Genomic DNA, 17,167 nt, shown 5'->3' on the forward strand with positions numbered 1-17,167 from the left:
ATGGATTCTATGCACATTCTACCAATTCTTCTTATAACTGTTATAACAAGTATTGGTGAGTTATAATAATTCATATCGAAATGGATTTTATCCACAAAGGCTAGGAAATACCAAACACGTTACTTTTCTATAGTATCACTAATCATTTACAATTAACATAAAATAGTTTGATGCTTTTAGCCAATTGTAATTGTGAATGTTTTATTCGTATCTTTCACAAAGATGATGGAATTACAATTAAATAATAATATTAAAAAGTAATATTTTTTCGGCTAATATCTGACTTTCAGTAAGTGCCGAGACAGTAGAATATGTGAATCCAAGTATAAAGGCTTATCTTGTGCAAGCTATATCTGATTCGTATCTTAGCCCACCTACAACTCGTCCAGTATTAGATACGAAAACAACTACAATTATTACATCTAGCTTTGTATTAACTCAAGTTATTAAACTAGTAAGTACACTATTTATTTCTAAAAAGATAAATAAAGTTTGACACAACAAATATATGCAACAGATTGTCAACAGAATGTCCTTATATTAAAACTATTATTTTATTTCAAGTAAAACATGTTTATTGTACAAACCGTGAAAAGTCTGCAAATATGTTTATATAATTCTAGATGTATGTCATACTATCAGCATAAACGTTAATATCTAAGTTAATCTACTGTTTGTTTTTTATAGGACGACGCATTGCAAATACTTGACATATCGGGCTGGATTACTTTGGTAAGCTTTTATTTTAATCATGTCTTTGGTAGATAACGGATAAGATAGAAATGATATATTGTTGTGGACAGACAAATGAGCGCCGTTTGGTAGCAGCACTCGACACAAAGGGACCCTTAGGGAAGAATACATTTAGTGTGTGTCGTCCACACATGTGTGCAATTCAGCTCAGTTAGACTGTAAGACACAGGTTATTCCCCCACATTTACAGCCTTACGGTAAAAACTATTGTTATAAATCAAACTTGTATACAATCATATTGTTCCAACGCAGGAATGGCAAGACGAATTTATCTCTTGGAACATCACAGATACTGGCGTTGAATGCATACAAATGAAGCAGGACAAAATATGGATACCTGATATTGTCCTTTTACAGAAGTAAGTAAATGTTGTTAACATTAACATAATAATAAATGTAGCAACAACAACAATAACAACAGTAATAATACATTTTTAATTTAAAAACAAAACAAATAATGATTTTTTTTGGCGGGAAGAAGTAAGTGTGAAAAAGAAAAATAAAACGCATGAAATAAGAAATGAAATTCAGTTTATTTCCGGATCATTCAAATAGTTAATTTAAGCATGGAGTTATATATATAGTTATTTACAATTCCATTTCGATCTCGCAATCAAATCGTATCGAACGGGTTCAATCCAAATTTATTTACTTTATTAACCACAACAATCCAGGTCCTTTAATTCATCTTCCTCCGCTTCATACTCGGAGAAGCTTTTTCAATTTGGTATTTCTTTTTAAATGCTTTAACTCCCTTTTTTAATGTAATATTTTATCATTTTTTTCTCTCAAAATTAATCGACCAAACTCTTACAACACCGACTTATTTTCCCTTGCCCGTTGTCGAGTCAACGTAACCAAAAATGGTTTCATTCAAAGATTATCCAAGCTTTTTAATTCAATTTCTATTAAGGATAAGACTATCGATATTTTTTTTTACACTTTGTCCAAATTTAAGTCTAAAATTCTTAAATCGATTTAAGTTTACCATTTTGTATGTTTCATGTTTTGTATTTTTATGTGCTTTTAATTCTATATTTATATCTAAAGAGTTTTAAGGAATCCTGTAATTGGCAATTTTTCGCTGTTGGATGTGGTTGAAATAAAATTTAAAAAATAAATAAATTTATAGGTCCATGATTTAAGATTTAGTGTTGATATGCATCCAGAATCTCTGTTACGATTTTATTTTATTTCTACAATAAACAATACATACAGTAGCACATATTTAACAAGTTACCTGAAATCCATATTAATTGTTTGGTATTGTCATTTGGTTAACGGTTGAAAATACTGTAGTGACACGAGAAAATAATGAACGAAAAGTCATTAAATGGAATAATAGATAAGAATACTATTACATTTGGTGGTTGTAATAGCACATTTCCAGACAATATACTACATTTGATACTACAATACACAGCTATGTGGTATTTCGGCATTCAAATAAGAGTGATCCAATAAACCTCATTGATTGCATTTTTATTTAACATTATCGGTTTATCAATACATTCATGTTAATCTGTATGACTTTGGTTTCTTTTTTCAGCACAGACAGAGATCACAAATATTTCATGTCAGACGTTCCTGTTTCTGTATGTTACAACGGCAGCGTGAGGCTTTCCAGCATATCTCTATTTAAAACATTTTGTCATATAAACATCAAATACTATCCGAAAGACGAACAAATATGTGTATTAGAATTTATCTCTTGGACACATGATATAAACAAACTTGACTTTTATCCAATTGCAAATAGTTTTGATCAAAACCAGCAATTTGTTGAGAATGGAATTTGGAAACTTATGGGCGTTAAAGAAGCACGAACAGTTAACAATTATTCGTCCAGTTCTTATTCATCTTTGCAGTTTTGGATACATTTGCAACGAGGACATGAATTTCAAAGGACATTCTATTTGATTCCTTACTATTTGTGTTCGTTTCTCATTTGTTTTATGTTCCTCGTGCCTGTTCCTGGAGAAAGAATATCGTATGGGATAACTGTGGTGCTTGCGGTGATTGTTTTTAACCAGTTAATCTTCTTGTCATTACCACCCGTCGGCGATCAAATTCCACAAATTGGTAATTATGCTGTATTCCATACCTAAATGCTCGTGTATAAGATGAGGCTCAAGTCAAATTACACTAAGTACAGTATTTTATCATCGTCATCGTCATCGCCATCGCCATTTCCATCACCATCATGAACCGACAAACAAATGTGGTTGGTCCTCATCGCCATTGTCATCGCCATTGTCATCGCCATCACCATCACCATAATCATCACCACCATCATCATAAACCGACAAACAAATGTGGTTGGTCGTCATCATCATCGTCATCGCCATCACCATCATCATCATGGACCGACAAAGACATGTGGTTGGTCGTCATCGTCATCGCCATCACCATCATCATCATGAACCGACAAACAAATGTGGTTGGTCGTCATAGCCATCGGCATCACCATCACCATAAGCATCAACATCATCATCATGAACCGACAAACAAATGTGGTTAGTCGTCATCGCCATCACCATTACCATAAACATCACCATCATCATCATCATCATGAACCGACAAACAAATGTGGTTGGTCGTCATCGCCATCGCCATCACCATAATCCTTACCAACATCATCATAAACCGACAAACAGATGTGGTTGGTCGTCATCGCCATCGGCATCGCCATCATCATCACCACAATCATCACCATCACAATCATGAACCGACAAACAAATGTGGTTGGCCGTCATCGCCATCGCCATCACCATAATCATCACCATCATCATCATGAACCGACAAACAAATGTGGTTGGTCGTCATCGCCATCGCCATCACCATCACCATAATCATCACCATCATCAAGGCTCAAGTCAAATTACACTAAGTACAGTATTTTATCATCGTCATCGTCATCGCCATTGCCTTCACCATCATGAACCGACAAACAAATGTGGTTGGTCCTCATCGCCATTGTCATCGCCATCACCATCACCATAATCATCACCACCATCATCATAAACCGACAAACAAATGTGGTTGGTCGTCATCATCATCGTCATCGCCATCACCATCACCATCATCATCATGAACCGACAAACAAATGTGGTTGGTCGTCATCGCCATCGGCATCACCATAAGCATCACCATCATCATCATGAATCGACAAACAAATGTGGTTAGTCGTCATCGCCATCACCATCACCATAATCCTCACCAACATCATCATGAACCGACAAACAAATGTGGTTGGTCGTCATCGCCATCGCCATCACCATAATCCTAACCAACATCATCATGAACTGACAAACAGATTTGGTTGGTCGTCATCGCCATCGGCATCGCCATCACCATCACCACAATCATCACCATCACAATCATGAACCGACAAACAAATGTGGTTGGTCGTCATCGCCATCGCCATCGCCATCACTATAATCATCACCATCATCATCATGAACTGACAAAAAAATGTGTTTGGTCGTCATCGCCATCGCCATCACTATCATCATTTTTATGAACCGACAAACAAATGTGGTTGGTTAGGGTATTTGTTCGACAAGGCAATTTAAATACCATATTTATTGCGTTTCACATATGTGGAACACATATTATTAGAAGAATCCTTAATCTGTAATATCGATTGCACAAAAGCCTAATCGTTTATATAATCTTAATTAATATGCAATTACCCGGTTAATTCTAACAACATTAATTAACTAAATACAAAAAGTGTTACCTTTTATATTATGCTAAATATTTCAATTATTTTTCTACCAACAGGAAGATTCTTTTTGGCAGTTATTTTGATCAGCACTATCTGTCTCATATATGAATTATGTAAATATCGTCTTTTAAAATTAGTTCTACAAGATATTCCCGACTTGTACAAGGATCCTAAAGGATGTATCAGAAATAAAAACCAATCTGAAAATGCGAATACATGTGAAGAAATAGTTGTGAATGTATGCTTAAAAAAAGAAGAAACCAAACTTTCAAAATCACTTCCGACAAACGAGTCAGTTAAAGAAGAAAACGAAGTGCCCACGGATTCATACATTGTTAAGAATATGTGCGTAGAAGACAAAGGAAAAGGATGTATCACAAATAAAAACCAATCTGAAAATGCGAACACAAGTGAAGAAACAGAAAACTCAACATCTAAAGTAGAAAAAGAAGTGCCCACGGGCAAATCCTCAGAGGTCGTTGTGAATGTATGCTTAAAAAAAGAAGAAACCAAACTTTCAAAATCACTTACGACAGAGTCAGTTAAAGAAGAAAACGAAGTGCCCACGGATTCATACATTGTTAAGAATATATGCGTAGAAGATAAAGAAAAAACAAAAATTGAAAAAATAATTGAATATTCGGACATTGCAATGTTCGGATTGTCTGCGCTCACTATTCTTATTACACTAGTGTCATTTTATGTATAGGCCTTTTAGTGATTGCCGAAATAATGAATGATATTTGTTACACAATTGATCATAACATTAAATGCCTTTAATCTAGAAGATTCCATGTAGATAATATTATATTACCATAGTAATTTCATTTAGATGTTTAATTCAGATGTTTAATAATAATTTTCAACAAGTTTGATGTAGACTTATGGAGAGAGCCAATTTATATAACAGAGGCATTTTTAAATTGTCAATATAATGTATTGATTCGATTACGCAGAACTAATTTTCTCCTATAAATGTACATTATAATACATATAGAAAGTTATTAGGGGTAAATAATACTTATTTTAAGAAATACAATTGTAATTAAGTAAGTTAATATGATGTGAATTCTTTGTAATGTTTATTCTAGATATTATTATTGCATACAGTATTATACAGATATTGCCTGCTTAGAGGTGAAATATAAGATTTGACATCCCCGAGGGAATGATATTATGTTCGAGGGAATATATATATCCCGAAGCGGCAGCTGAGGGATATATAATTCCCCGAGAACATAATATCATCCCGAGGGGATGTTAAATCTTATATTTTACCGATATAAAAGGCGATATCTGTTATATTATATAGCCAAGAACAAGTCTGCTGGGTTGGGTGAAGCTAGGCTAGGCCTCCTATTCTAGTATTTGTATTGTATGTAAACAAGCCTCCTGCCTAGACACCTTACCTTGCGAAGAATAATATACAGATAATTACTAATTAATGATTCCTTGGCAATAAAATATTCACTTAGGCCTAGGTCGTTTAAATTAACAGAAGAATTTCCATCAATAAGCCTATTAATAATAATATTATAATCAGGTAGGCCGAATAAACAATTCATCGTCTTCTCTTCGAGGAGCCGAATCACCGGATGTTCAGCGCGTACTAGTTACTAGGTTACTACCGTGAGTATTGACCAATCACAAACGGTGTTTCATCACATTTAGGGAGGACTAATAACAAATGAGGGCGCTATGTATGCATAGTTTAAATAGTTTAGATGAATAATTTCTTCAAGCAAGCTGCGTGGTGCAGCGGTAGAAGCGTTGTCTTGCGATGGAGTGACAATTCCACCCAGGTTCAAGATGACTTTTGTTTATTTATCGGCAAACGCGAGTGTTGCCACACGAAAATTACACAGTCAATATCATCGATCGAAATGACAGGGGACACGATAATTACGCGAAAATTAATCGGTCAATATCATCGTTCTCGAGGATATATACGATTTACGATCCTCGCAGCGGTAGTCATGTGACGCAGTTTCAACCAATCACGTTCACGTATTTACATAGGCTATGTAATATAACAAAATATTAACCAATCCTAATCAATCCTAAAGTATTGACCAATCATATGGTGTCACCGAATAAATATTTACTCAGAGCAATGTCGTCACCCGACTCCTTGCCATCTATATTTTTTATAGTAATTCTCATATAATACATTTCCTTTTGTTTTTATATCAATTTATTCAGCAATATAAATATATATCAGTGACTAAACTCCTAAGGAACCCTCCTTGTGGAGGTGTTCAATCGATGTTTTTAAGCCGTGTTAAAATTAGATTTGTAATATAATTTAATTTTGAGTTCCAAATTTGAATGATTGTAATATTTAATTGTTTTTCGTTGTTTAATGTAATACAGTATTTTCAAACAAACAGTTTACTATGTAAACATCAACTTGGACATATATTATGATCTATTTTTTACGTCGTTTTATTTTAAAGATAGCACAACATCTCTAGACATTCATACTTTTGCGGTTTTTTCACGAATCACGGGGGCCACGCGTGAAGTTAGCAAAATAAAGTATACTGCAAATATATATAGTAACAACGATCAAATGGGAAATTTTAAAATCAGTATATTATCAAGTCGGGTAAAAATTACATTAGGCCTACATCGGGAGAACTGATGTTGATAGTCATAGATTGAGATTTTGTTTGAAATCTGCGGTACCTGTAATGTCACGGCAATTTAAAACAAAAGCCACGGCAATTCAAATAAAACATCATGGCAAATTAAAAATGAAACACCACGGCAAAGTACATTTTCTACTTTGCCGTGGTGTTTCATTTCTAATTTGCCGTGATGTTTCATTTTTAAGTTACCGTAGTATTTTTGTTAAATTGCCGTGATGGTTTATTTTTTATTTGCCGTGATGTTTTATTTTTTATTTGCCGTGATGTTTTATTTTCATTCCATTCATTTCATTTCATTTCATGTTTTATTTTCTCACATGTATACCTTTACGGTACGAAAAACTATTCAAATCAAAATCGTGTACAATCATTTTGTTCCAACACAGGAATTTATCTCTTGGAACATCACAGATACTGGCGTTGAATGCATACAAATGAAGCAGGACAAAATATGGATACCTGATATTGTCCTTTTACAGAAGTTCAGGTTGTTAACAATAACATAATAAATGTAGTAACAACAACAACAGTAATAATACATTTTTAATTTAAAAACAAAAATTAATTATTTTTTAACTGTGAAAAAGAAAAAGAAAACGACATGAAATAAGAAATGAAATACAGTTTATTTCCGGATCATTAAAATGATATATTTTTAGATGAATGAACAATTATTAACACTATTATTATTATTCTATATGTATTGGCGTTTATATCACTTGACTTGACACAAGAGTTATCGGAACTATAATCAGTCAATTTCCTGACAGAGATAAGACTGTGTGAAAGTTAAGCAAGTCATACAACAGGAGATGAATTTCTTATAATAGGTAATTTTATCAATTTAATTAAAATTGTTTAATCAAAATATTGAATACTATACATTCTTTATTCAACAATATCCATTCATTACAATATAAAGTAAACATGGTTATGTGGAGATATGTGAGAAACCTGCCCCAACCGAGATTCTAACCCGGAACCTTCTGCTTGATATGCAGACGTCCAACCATTTCGACCAGTAGAGTTTTCATGGTATGGTTTAAAAAACGGTGTGCGGCCGTAGTATATTTATTGTCACATACGGTGTCATATATATTTATTATATTTTTATCATACAGTCATCTAAATTATTATGATTATTATATTTTATAACAAATAAACTTTGGATCAAAGGTTAAACAAAAGTCATTGGTGAATAGTAAATAGATAATCACTAGGATTACTCAAAAGATAAATTGATTATTACATTATTAAAGCTGCAACCTTATAGCAAAGTTTATTTCAACGGGTTATTCGGAAATATCACGATTTAAACATTGTGCATGTATTGGTATGTTACAAGTGGTAAGTAAAATAATTAACAATCACCTAATCATTCTAATTAGCATGGAAATTCGGTGACTACATGAATGAATACTTTAGAAGTTTGCTCAATCCTTTACATGGCTGCTGTGTAGAATCAAAATCTTAGTGTAAGTATAAGTTTTGTTTATAGAATGCTGCCTTCAGAAGTAAATTGTAATGATAATGAGTTTATTATTTAATATCAATCAGAAGGTTTCGGATTCGAATCTCGGATTTTTCTCATTCTAAGATATAATCTTAACCGTTTAAAATTAATAAAATAATAATTGAGTATTGATTGATTTAGTATATCATCGAGCGTCTTAAAGTGTCTATGCTTTCTATATTATTTTAATTATAAACGAGTTTTTTATTTTCAATTTATTGTATGTATTCATGTTTTTCCTAAATCATAATTTTAATAATACTGTCGATCGACTATTTTCATATTTCAGTCAAACATGTATTTGCTATCTCTACTAATTCTTGTTACTGGTAAGTTTTACCATTATCTATTCACAGTTAAATACACTCAATTATTCTACATCTTTATTATTAACTATTATTAACTAGTGTGTGTGTGTAAATGGCTAATCGTACTGTAATACATGATACTTAAAGACGTATTGTCGCCAAAAAGATGATAATAAAAATGAGTAAATCAAACTCTTTGAATGTTAAAATTTTAATAAAGTTAGTCGCTTTCGTCGAATAAAATATTGAACGAAAATAATGATTTCGCATTTAAAATAACAATACTTGGCTGCTCGTGTTAAAATATTTTCACTTTAAATACCTTATTATGTGACATTAGATTGTTTTTAGTGAGAGCAATAATCTTTAAAAAATTACGAAGGATTACCATTTTACCACGGGTTATACTAATATTTTGTTAAAATAATTCTTCTTCAACTTCAGTAAGTTGCGATGCTCAAGTACATCCAAGTATGGAGGCTCTACTTATAAAAAATATTTCTGAAATGTACCCTCAACCGCCTACCGCACGACCGGTACTTGATCCAAATACAGCAATTATAATTTCGACTAGTTTTGGATTGTTTGAATTTTTGGGTCTGGTAAGTGGCATTCATTATACTTTTTGAAATTATAATTCAACACCTGAAATTAGTTAATTTCAATGATCGGCCGTTTTGTAAAAACAAACTTATCTTCGAATAATACGAAATTAACAGTTTCCAATTCTAGACGAGTATCGAAACTGTCCGGTTGTGGAATATTTATTTTTTTATATAACTTATTTTACATTTTCAGTTTCTCAGGCCGTACACAACCATGATTAACTATGCAAACCAGCACCTGAGCCATAAACAAAGTAGACCTATATTACAATGAATAGGTAGAGTACATGTGCTGCAGTATGCTTATGTATTGTTAGTATTGTTTGTTTTATTTTTTTATAGGACGACGTTACACAAACCCTTACATTATCGGGCGAGTACTCTTTGGTATGTTTACTTTTTTATCATTAATTTTGTTATTAAATGATAGTGACTGGTATAGTGACCAAGCTAACTTGAGTATGATATCTCTCATTACCACCCACCATTTTATTAAAGTGAATTTCGAATAGGTAAATTATTACGCCGTTTTAGTTTTTAGCTATTACAATGAAATTATTGAGTACAAAATATAAAAAAGGACAAAATATAAAAACGGACAATATAACCATGATTAACCGAATAAACGTATTTAAATATATAAAACCTTCAAACGTAACTGTATATGCTATATTTTATTCATTTTTAATCTAAATACAGAATTGGAATGACGAATTTATTTCGTGGGACCCGGTACAGACCTCAATTGATTGCCTTCAAATATCAGGAGAAACGATTTGGACCCCAGCTATTATCCTTCGTCAACAGTGTGTTCAGCTTTCATTACCAACCAACAATAATACCTAATAGTACCAATAATACCAATCATGATATAGGCCTAAATTTTAAAGATCATAGTTGGTTTTGGATAACCATTTTACATTTATCTGTAGCTAGTTGTTATTCTGATTATAATTATACATGATAAAAGTCACACAATCCCTAAATTCTATCAAGTTATTACGTACATTGTGATACATTTTTTCAAAGCGTTTTAAAGATTAATTATTGATACAGTATTAATTATAACCATGTTTTCACTATTTTTATATTTTTAATGAAATAGCAAAAATCAGATGTCTCTCACATTAGGGAATTCAGCTGAAGTGTGCTACAATGGCAGCGTGAAGCTTACATCTAGAGATGTTTTTCAAACAAATTGTCCTTTGGACTTCACGTTTTATCCCGATGATAAACAGACGTGTAAATTAGATTTTTCTTTGACAGAAGAAAAAAAGAAGCTTGACTTCAATAATGACTTGGACCAAATAAAAATACCTGATAACAGTGAACTTTGGAAAATGAAAGGCATAGAAGTAAAATATGATATGTCTTCTACTTATTCAACGTTACAGATGTTTCTCAAAGTGCGACGAAGGAACTCTACACTTGTGATGTTTTTAAAACCGTACTTTGTGGGCTGGTATTCAATTTGCTTTATGTTCCAGTTGTCTAAAAAAAAACCAAAGAAAAGACTGAAATATGGGATATCTATTTTTGTAGGAGAGAATGTATTCTTGTCTTTAGCATCCATGGGTGCTCCTCCAACATCTGAATATACATTTACTGTATTAGGTAATGTTATCAATTTAATGTTAACATGTTATTAGTGAAACATTAAGTATGAGTAGACCCAAAGAATATAATATCACAAGAATGAGCAATCTTCGGTTTTCGCCGCAGACGTCGGGATGTATATAACTTTTTGTGACGGTCACACTAATCTAAGCCTGGACCAGTAGACCATGATAAATAAATGTTCTCAACTACATGCTAACATTATGTCGATATTTAATTGTTCGTTTTATACAATTTATTTAGTAAAATAAGTGCACGTTGTTGTTGACGTGTAACTTGGTAACGAATGGTTGATTTTTGTTGAACCTTTCTTTGTGTACTAAACCTTAAACCTTTCTTTGTGAACTAAACCTTAAACCTTTCTTTGTGAACTAAACCTTAAACCTTTCTTTGTGAACTAAACCTTAAACCTTTCTTTGTGAACTAAACCTTAAACCTTTCTTTGTGAACTAAACCTTAAACCTTTCTTTGTGAACTAAACCTTAAACCTTTCTTTGTGAACTAAACCTTAAACCTTTCTTTGTGAACTAAACCTTAAACCTTTCTTTGTGAACTAAACCTTAAACCTTTCTTTGTGAACTAAACCTTAAACCTTTCTTTGTGAACTAAACCTTAAACCTTTCTTTGTGAACTAAACCTTAAACTTTTCTTTGTGAACTAATTTAGCATGGTGGTAAATTATTGTGAATGTACAATAGTTTTTTAATAAATATTTCTATGAAATTTCATATAATTGCAAAATATATTATCATAATTCTATTTAATGTGACATGTATAATATCTATTTAAATCAAGACTTCATTATTCTGTATACATCCGCTCATGTGAGGGTGGGCACCCATGCTCTTTTAAAAGTGATACAAATTTCAAATGCAAAAATCGCAGATTGCTCATTCTTCTGATATTATATTCTTTGGTAGGCCTAAATCAGTATTTTAGAATGAAAATGAATGCATTGTCCCCAAACCATAACAAATAACAATAAAATCAAACTTAACATTTTTTTGGCCAAAAAATGAACTAAAAACCAATAATTTCGCTTGTTAAGAATAAAAGTAAACATTTAGATAAACCAACAAAAAACCACACTTCTAGAAAATGGGCTTCCGGCCGATTTCTTTTCTTCCACTTTTTGATTAAATTAAATACCGTAAAACGTCGAAAAGAAGCCCACCCAAGAGTCCTAAATAAAGAAGAAGCCCATGGCTGATTTTTTAGACAAATTCCCTATCAATTATATTATATATTTACAAAGGAAACAGTCAAAAAGAAGATACAAAATGCAATCAAAGTACCATTCTGAAAACAATAAAATAATTGTATAAAAAATATATGAGGCTTGATTGTTGAGATAAGTAAGAGTTGTAAGGTTATTAATATATTGATATGATAACACGAGCATACATTTGTATTCCTTTGACATTCAAATGCAGTCTCGAAAAGAAGCCCATACTATCTTGAGAAAATGCCTTCTTTTCGAGATGGGCTTCTTTTTTCGTTCGAGATTTTTTGTGTAACTATTTTTTTTCCAGTGGTACAATATATCTTTAATTCGTTATTCTTCCTTGTTCAAATAGGACTTGCCGTTATGTTTGTCAACGTTGTTAACATTTGTTGTATCATTGTTGAGTATGGTTTTGATCGTCATCGACATGGGCCCCAGATGAAGAAAAGAAGAACTATGTCAAGAAGCGAAAGAACGACAATGAGGAATCAAAGAAACGAGAGAAGGCAGAGAAGGAAAGACATGATAATGGCAAAGTTGGCGGCTAACTACATTCAAGATGATGATGATGAGGCCAACGATGATGAAGATGACAACGATGACCACGGCTACGATGTCTCATGTGGCTCGGACGAAGAACATTTGCAAGACTTTTTGGTGCGTGTTTGGACGAAAGACGATGAAAACCAAGAAGCTGCAAACAGGCAGACGAACCACAACAGAAGTCAGAGGCAGTCGGGAGCCCAAGAAAGGCCTTTTGAGGTGGTCAGAGACGATGATGTCAATATGCATTTTCCCGGGAGAATACCTTCACCCTTTCTTTTAACAGTTCAAAAGGGTCTCCTTGGATTCGGCTCTGAGCCCGATGAAGATGATACTGCTATGATTGTTTGGTCTTTTTTAGCTATTTCATTTATATACGTATTGTTCTTCATTATATTTTTGTTTCATTTTTAATTAAGTAGTATTTTAGTTCGTTGCTGACGTGACTTAACTAAACTAAGCGCATGGTACCTTATCCTATCTACGACGGTCAATACTATATTGTATGATTATTTTAATAATTATTTCGATGAAGAACGAGTCGCAAACGTCACCAATAATGATGTCACATTTTTTATAATCGAAATCTTATTACAAACTTTACGCTATTAGCTCCTTTTCATGTTTTTTTCAAGAGAGAAAGTTATGATCTATAACTTATAAGATTTTTTGTTTTGGTCGGATAAGCCAAAGACTGACAAATTTCAATTAAATTGATCTTAAAATATTGTATACAATTTTAAATAGTCCTAATTTGTTTTCTAACTTTTAACTTAGAAGTTGGTTTTGTATTTTCTATTTTATCTATTATTGTAGATATTGTTATCTACAATTTTTGTTTTGCGTGTTTGACTTGAATTATAATAATTTCGGAGGAAAAATGAAATCACTAATTGTAAAGCAACGATGATTTACTGTGTCTATAATAAATGACCATTGGGGTTATAACTGATCTATTTTAACTACAACTAAAACATTGTCTATTTTGAGTTGAATTTATAATTATTAATTAATTGAAATATAAATATTGGGTTGGATTATCGTAAAGAATTACACAAAAATCAAAGTGTGATTAATGTTGGTTGGTTGTAAAATTAAACAAAAAACACTAAATGAATTTATGTTTCGGATTTAATATTCTGTTATCTATTATTTTGTTTAATTTTCTCAACGAACATTCACATTATTACTGGCTTTCATAAGTCATTAGCATTATAACCCACCATGACGGCGATTTCCGTTGCCATGGCAATTCGAAGAATCTCACAAAAGTAGTGAATTTTGCTGCGAGCTTGGGGTATCTTATTAGTAGGATCAATGCAGTCGTCTGAACGCTAACCGTGTAAAGAAATCGACGGCAATAATGGAACTTGGTGACTAAAAACAGAAAATAATACTCGATGCAGTTACGGTAAATAATATGATCTATTTTAACACATTTTCTGGATTTTTACAATAGAAGTATAATCATTGATCAAAAATCAAGTAGGAAATATTTCATCTATCCTAAACGGACAGCTTACATGTTCGATGGGTCAAATTTAAACACAATTTTACTGCAAGGTTGACACGGGACTTTTTTTATGTAAATGTACCATAGGACTATAGTTAACACAATTTAAAGCATACTATATCGACTCTCATGCTGTATTGTAATCCTAGGTGTCATTACAGTTAATACACCCTAACAATCTGAATAGATTACTGCTAATCAAATATTAATGTTTGGATGTGGTAAACATTATAGTTGACAAAATAAACATCATACAAGAGACATATCACCATTCCATAAATGCTGGTAATTAATAATCCGATTAAATTACATACCCATTGCATGAATATTGTATGAAAGTAAAGCAGAAATGAAGACCTCTTCACTGTAAATATTAAAATTAAATGTATGGAAACGGTCAATTATTTGTATGAGTCTACATAATACAAATATATGCATAATAATAATATTAACTTAATTCATATTCTAGATTATACAGAAGTTTAAATAAGAAATGCCTCTTTATACTGTCAAAACCTCGTATCCCCATTTTTCGCTTAAATTTACTTATTGTATCATTTTTGTTTTTACTCATTATACATTTATAAGCTCGAAATATAAATGCATGTAAGAAAACAATTAATGATTTTTCTCCCTGTAAAATTATGGTTTGTGGAGATTGGAGGTTTGAAAGAACAGCGACGGTATAACATGTTTAGAACTGATACCTCTTGATTCACACTTGTTCCAGAAGATGGTTATGTTGTTAAATAATGAAAACGCATAATATACAGAATTGAACGGCGCCATCTTCCGTTCCGTGATACAGCACAAGTGTGAATATAGCTTTACATCTAACTCTAATTGTCTCGCTGTTCGAGCTACAGCAAACTGGTATAACTGGAATAAGTATGCATAGATGGACTACTGTCGTTGTAATCATATTCGTTTTATTTAACTCAGGTAAGTTATATTTTTGATAATTGCTTCATAAAATAATACTGTTTGTATACCGTACAATGAGCCGTACTTCCTTAAATACAATTGGTATTATAAGTGAATAAATAATAGTGTATACGGTAAATCAATGAACGACATTTTTACCTGAGTTGTTTCTCATCTCTACAATAATATTTAAAGCGGTAAATGTCAACCAAATTTAAAAGTCTTGAACTGTCAATCATTTATGTGTATATATGATTTATAACATTGTACTGTAATTAAGTCTTAAGTAAATTCTAAAGTGATGGTAAGCCTATATTCCAATAATTATTATTCTTAATGATATAATATATTGTGACATTCCAAGTTTCAGTCATTAACATAAGTAATTATTACAAGATTCCGTCCGTATAAACAAGACATGCATGTACGGGCCAAAATTTGTATCGTCACTAATGTTTTATTTATTTTTTGTAAACTGTGCAGCCATGCCATTAAACCATTATAGCTTTTATATTATGGTTCAAATTCGATTGGATATTCTGCAAAAGAACAAGGGGCATATCAATGTGTATTTAGTAACATAAAAGTACATGTATGCTATTTGTACAGAAACACTTGACAGTAGAATGATCTTATCTTTCGTTTGACTCTTTATCTTCTATTCATCTCTGTTTGAGAGCTAAAATATTAATTGTGTATTGTATTATCTGCCAGATCATGTTGTATTGCATTAATATTACGTTATATAAATATAATACAGTTAATATCTCATCAGTCGCTTAATTTACTGTCTATTAAAAACAAAATGACAATGTTTACGTTTACGGTATTGATACAATTTTACACTCGAATTCCTAATGAGCATAGACACGATCATATTTCAGTAACATGCGTAGATTACCACTACAAACACTAATATGGCCGAGCGGTTAAGGCAGGGGCGCCGTTTACCGTACCTAAAGAGCCAACAACATCGGCAAGGGTTCGAGGCCGACTCGCTCCTAGTTCTGGTGGTGGAACAAGTCTTCTCGGATAAGGACTATAAACCGTAGGTCCAGTGTACACAGTCATAACCTGTGTGCACTTTAAAGAACCCAGTTCATTATTCGAAAAGAGTAGGGGGTTACCCCGGTGAACTGGTTCACAAAATAGCCCCTGTATCAGGGGGATTACCACCTATCTGATAGGACAGTGATTAATTCACTATTGGTAAATCTGTTTCACTATTGGTAAATCTATTTATATTTTTGTATGGTTACTCCTTTTGTTTTCCTTTTTTTAATAAAAAATAAAATAAAAAAATCCTTGGCCACATTGCCTAAAGACATAAAATAAAAAAAATAAAATATTAGGCCTATTTTATTATTAAAACATATCACCACTTTACGGTATATTTTATTGCTCAGCTGTGTAATTTATAACTTTGACATTAAGAAAATCAAACTAAATAATTATAGAAAATAAATTATTAAATTAAGTTTATGCAAATGTTGCTATTTTTTTTACTTTGTTCTTTTTTCCTGTAATGTCTACATTTGTTATTAAATGATGAGACCAATCGCCAGTTTTAAATTTTGAAAAATACCCCGTACTCCAAAAATGAATATATTGTGAGAAAACAAATGCACTCATATCATAATATAATATTTATTTAATGACAAGTAGGCTATTTGTAACATTTGACAACTATAGAATGTAGAATGTTCCGATTATCTTTTGACTCGTTAAACTTTATCAATTTGGTTTTATCTCTCTAATGTTAAGATTGCGTGTTGTAATTAGTCA

General features: G+C 32.0%; 2 protein-coding genes across 2 annotated transcripts; both read left to right on the forward strand.

The window, feature by feature from the left end:
* On the forward strand, positions 1 to 2,909 carry LOC144835595 (neuronal acetylcholine receptor subunit alpha-9-II-like). The gene is made up of 5 exons (XM_078690676.1): positions 1 to 55; positions 291 to 454; positions 688 to 732; positions 1,006 to 1,112; positions 2,303 to 2,909. The coding sequence occupies exons 1-5, from the start codon at positions 1 to 3 to the stop codon at positions 2,859 to 2,861; spliced, it is 930 nt and encodes a 309-aa protein (XP_078546802.1). The 3' UTR covers positions 2,862 to 2,909.
* An 8,180-nt stretch (positions 2,910 to 11,089) lies between these two features.
* LOC144857863 (uncharacterized) lies at positions 11,090 to 13,425 on the forward strand. Its single transcript, XM_078714625.1, has 2 exons — positions 11,090 to 11,174; positions 12,755 to 13,425. The coding sequence occupies exons 1-2, from the start codon at positions 11,132 to 11,134 to the stop codon at positions 13,357 to 13,359; spliced, it is 648 nt and encodes a 215-aa protein (XP_078570751.1). The 5' UTR covers positions 11,090 to 11,131; the 3' UTR covers positions 13,360 to 13,425.
* The last annotated feature ends 3,742 nt before the right edge of the window (positions 13,426 to 17,167 follow it).

Source organism: Antedon bifida, chromosome 2 (assembly GCF_963402885.1).
Source record: "Antedon bifida chromosome 2, ecAntBifi1.1, whole genome shotgun sequence".
Lineage (NCBI taxonomy): Eukaryota > Metazoa > Echinodermata > Crinoidea > Comatulida > Antedonidae > Antedon > Antedon bifida.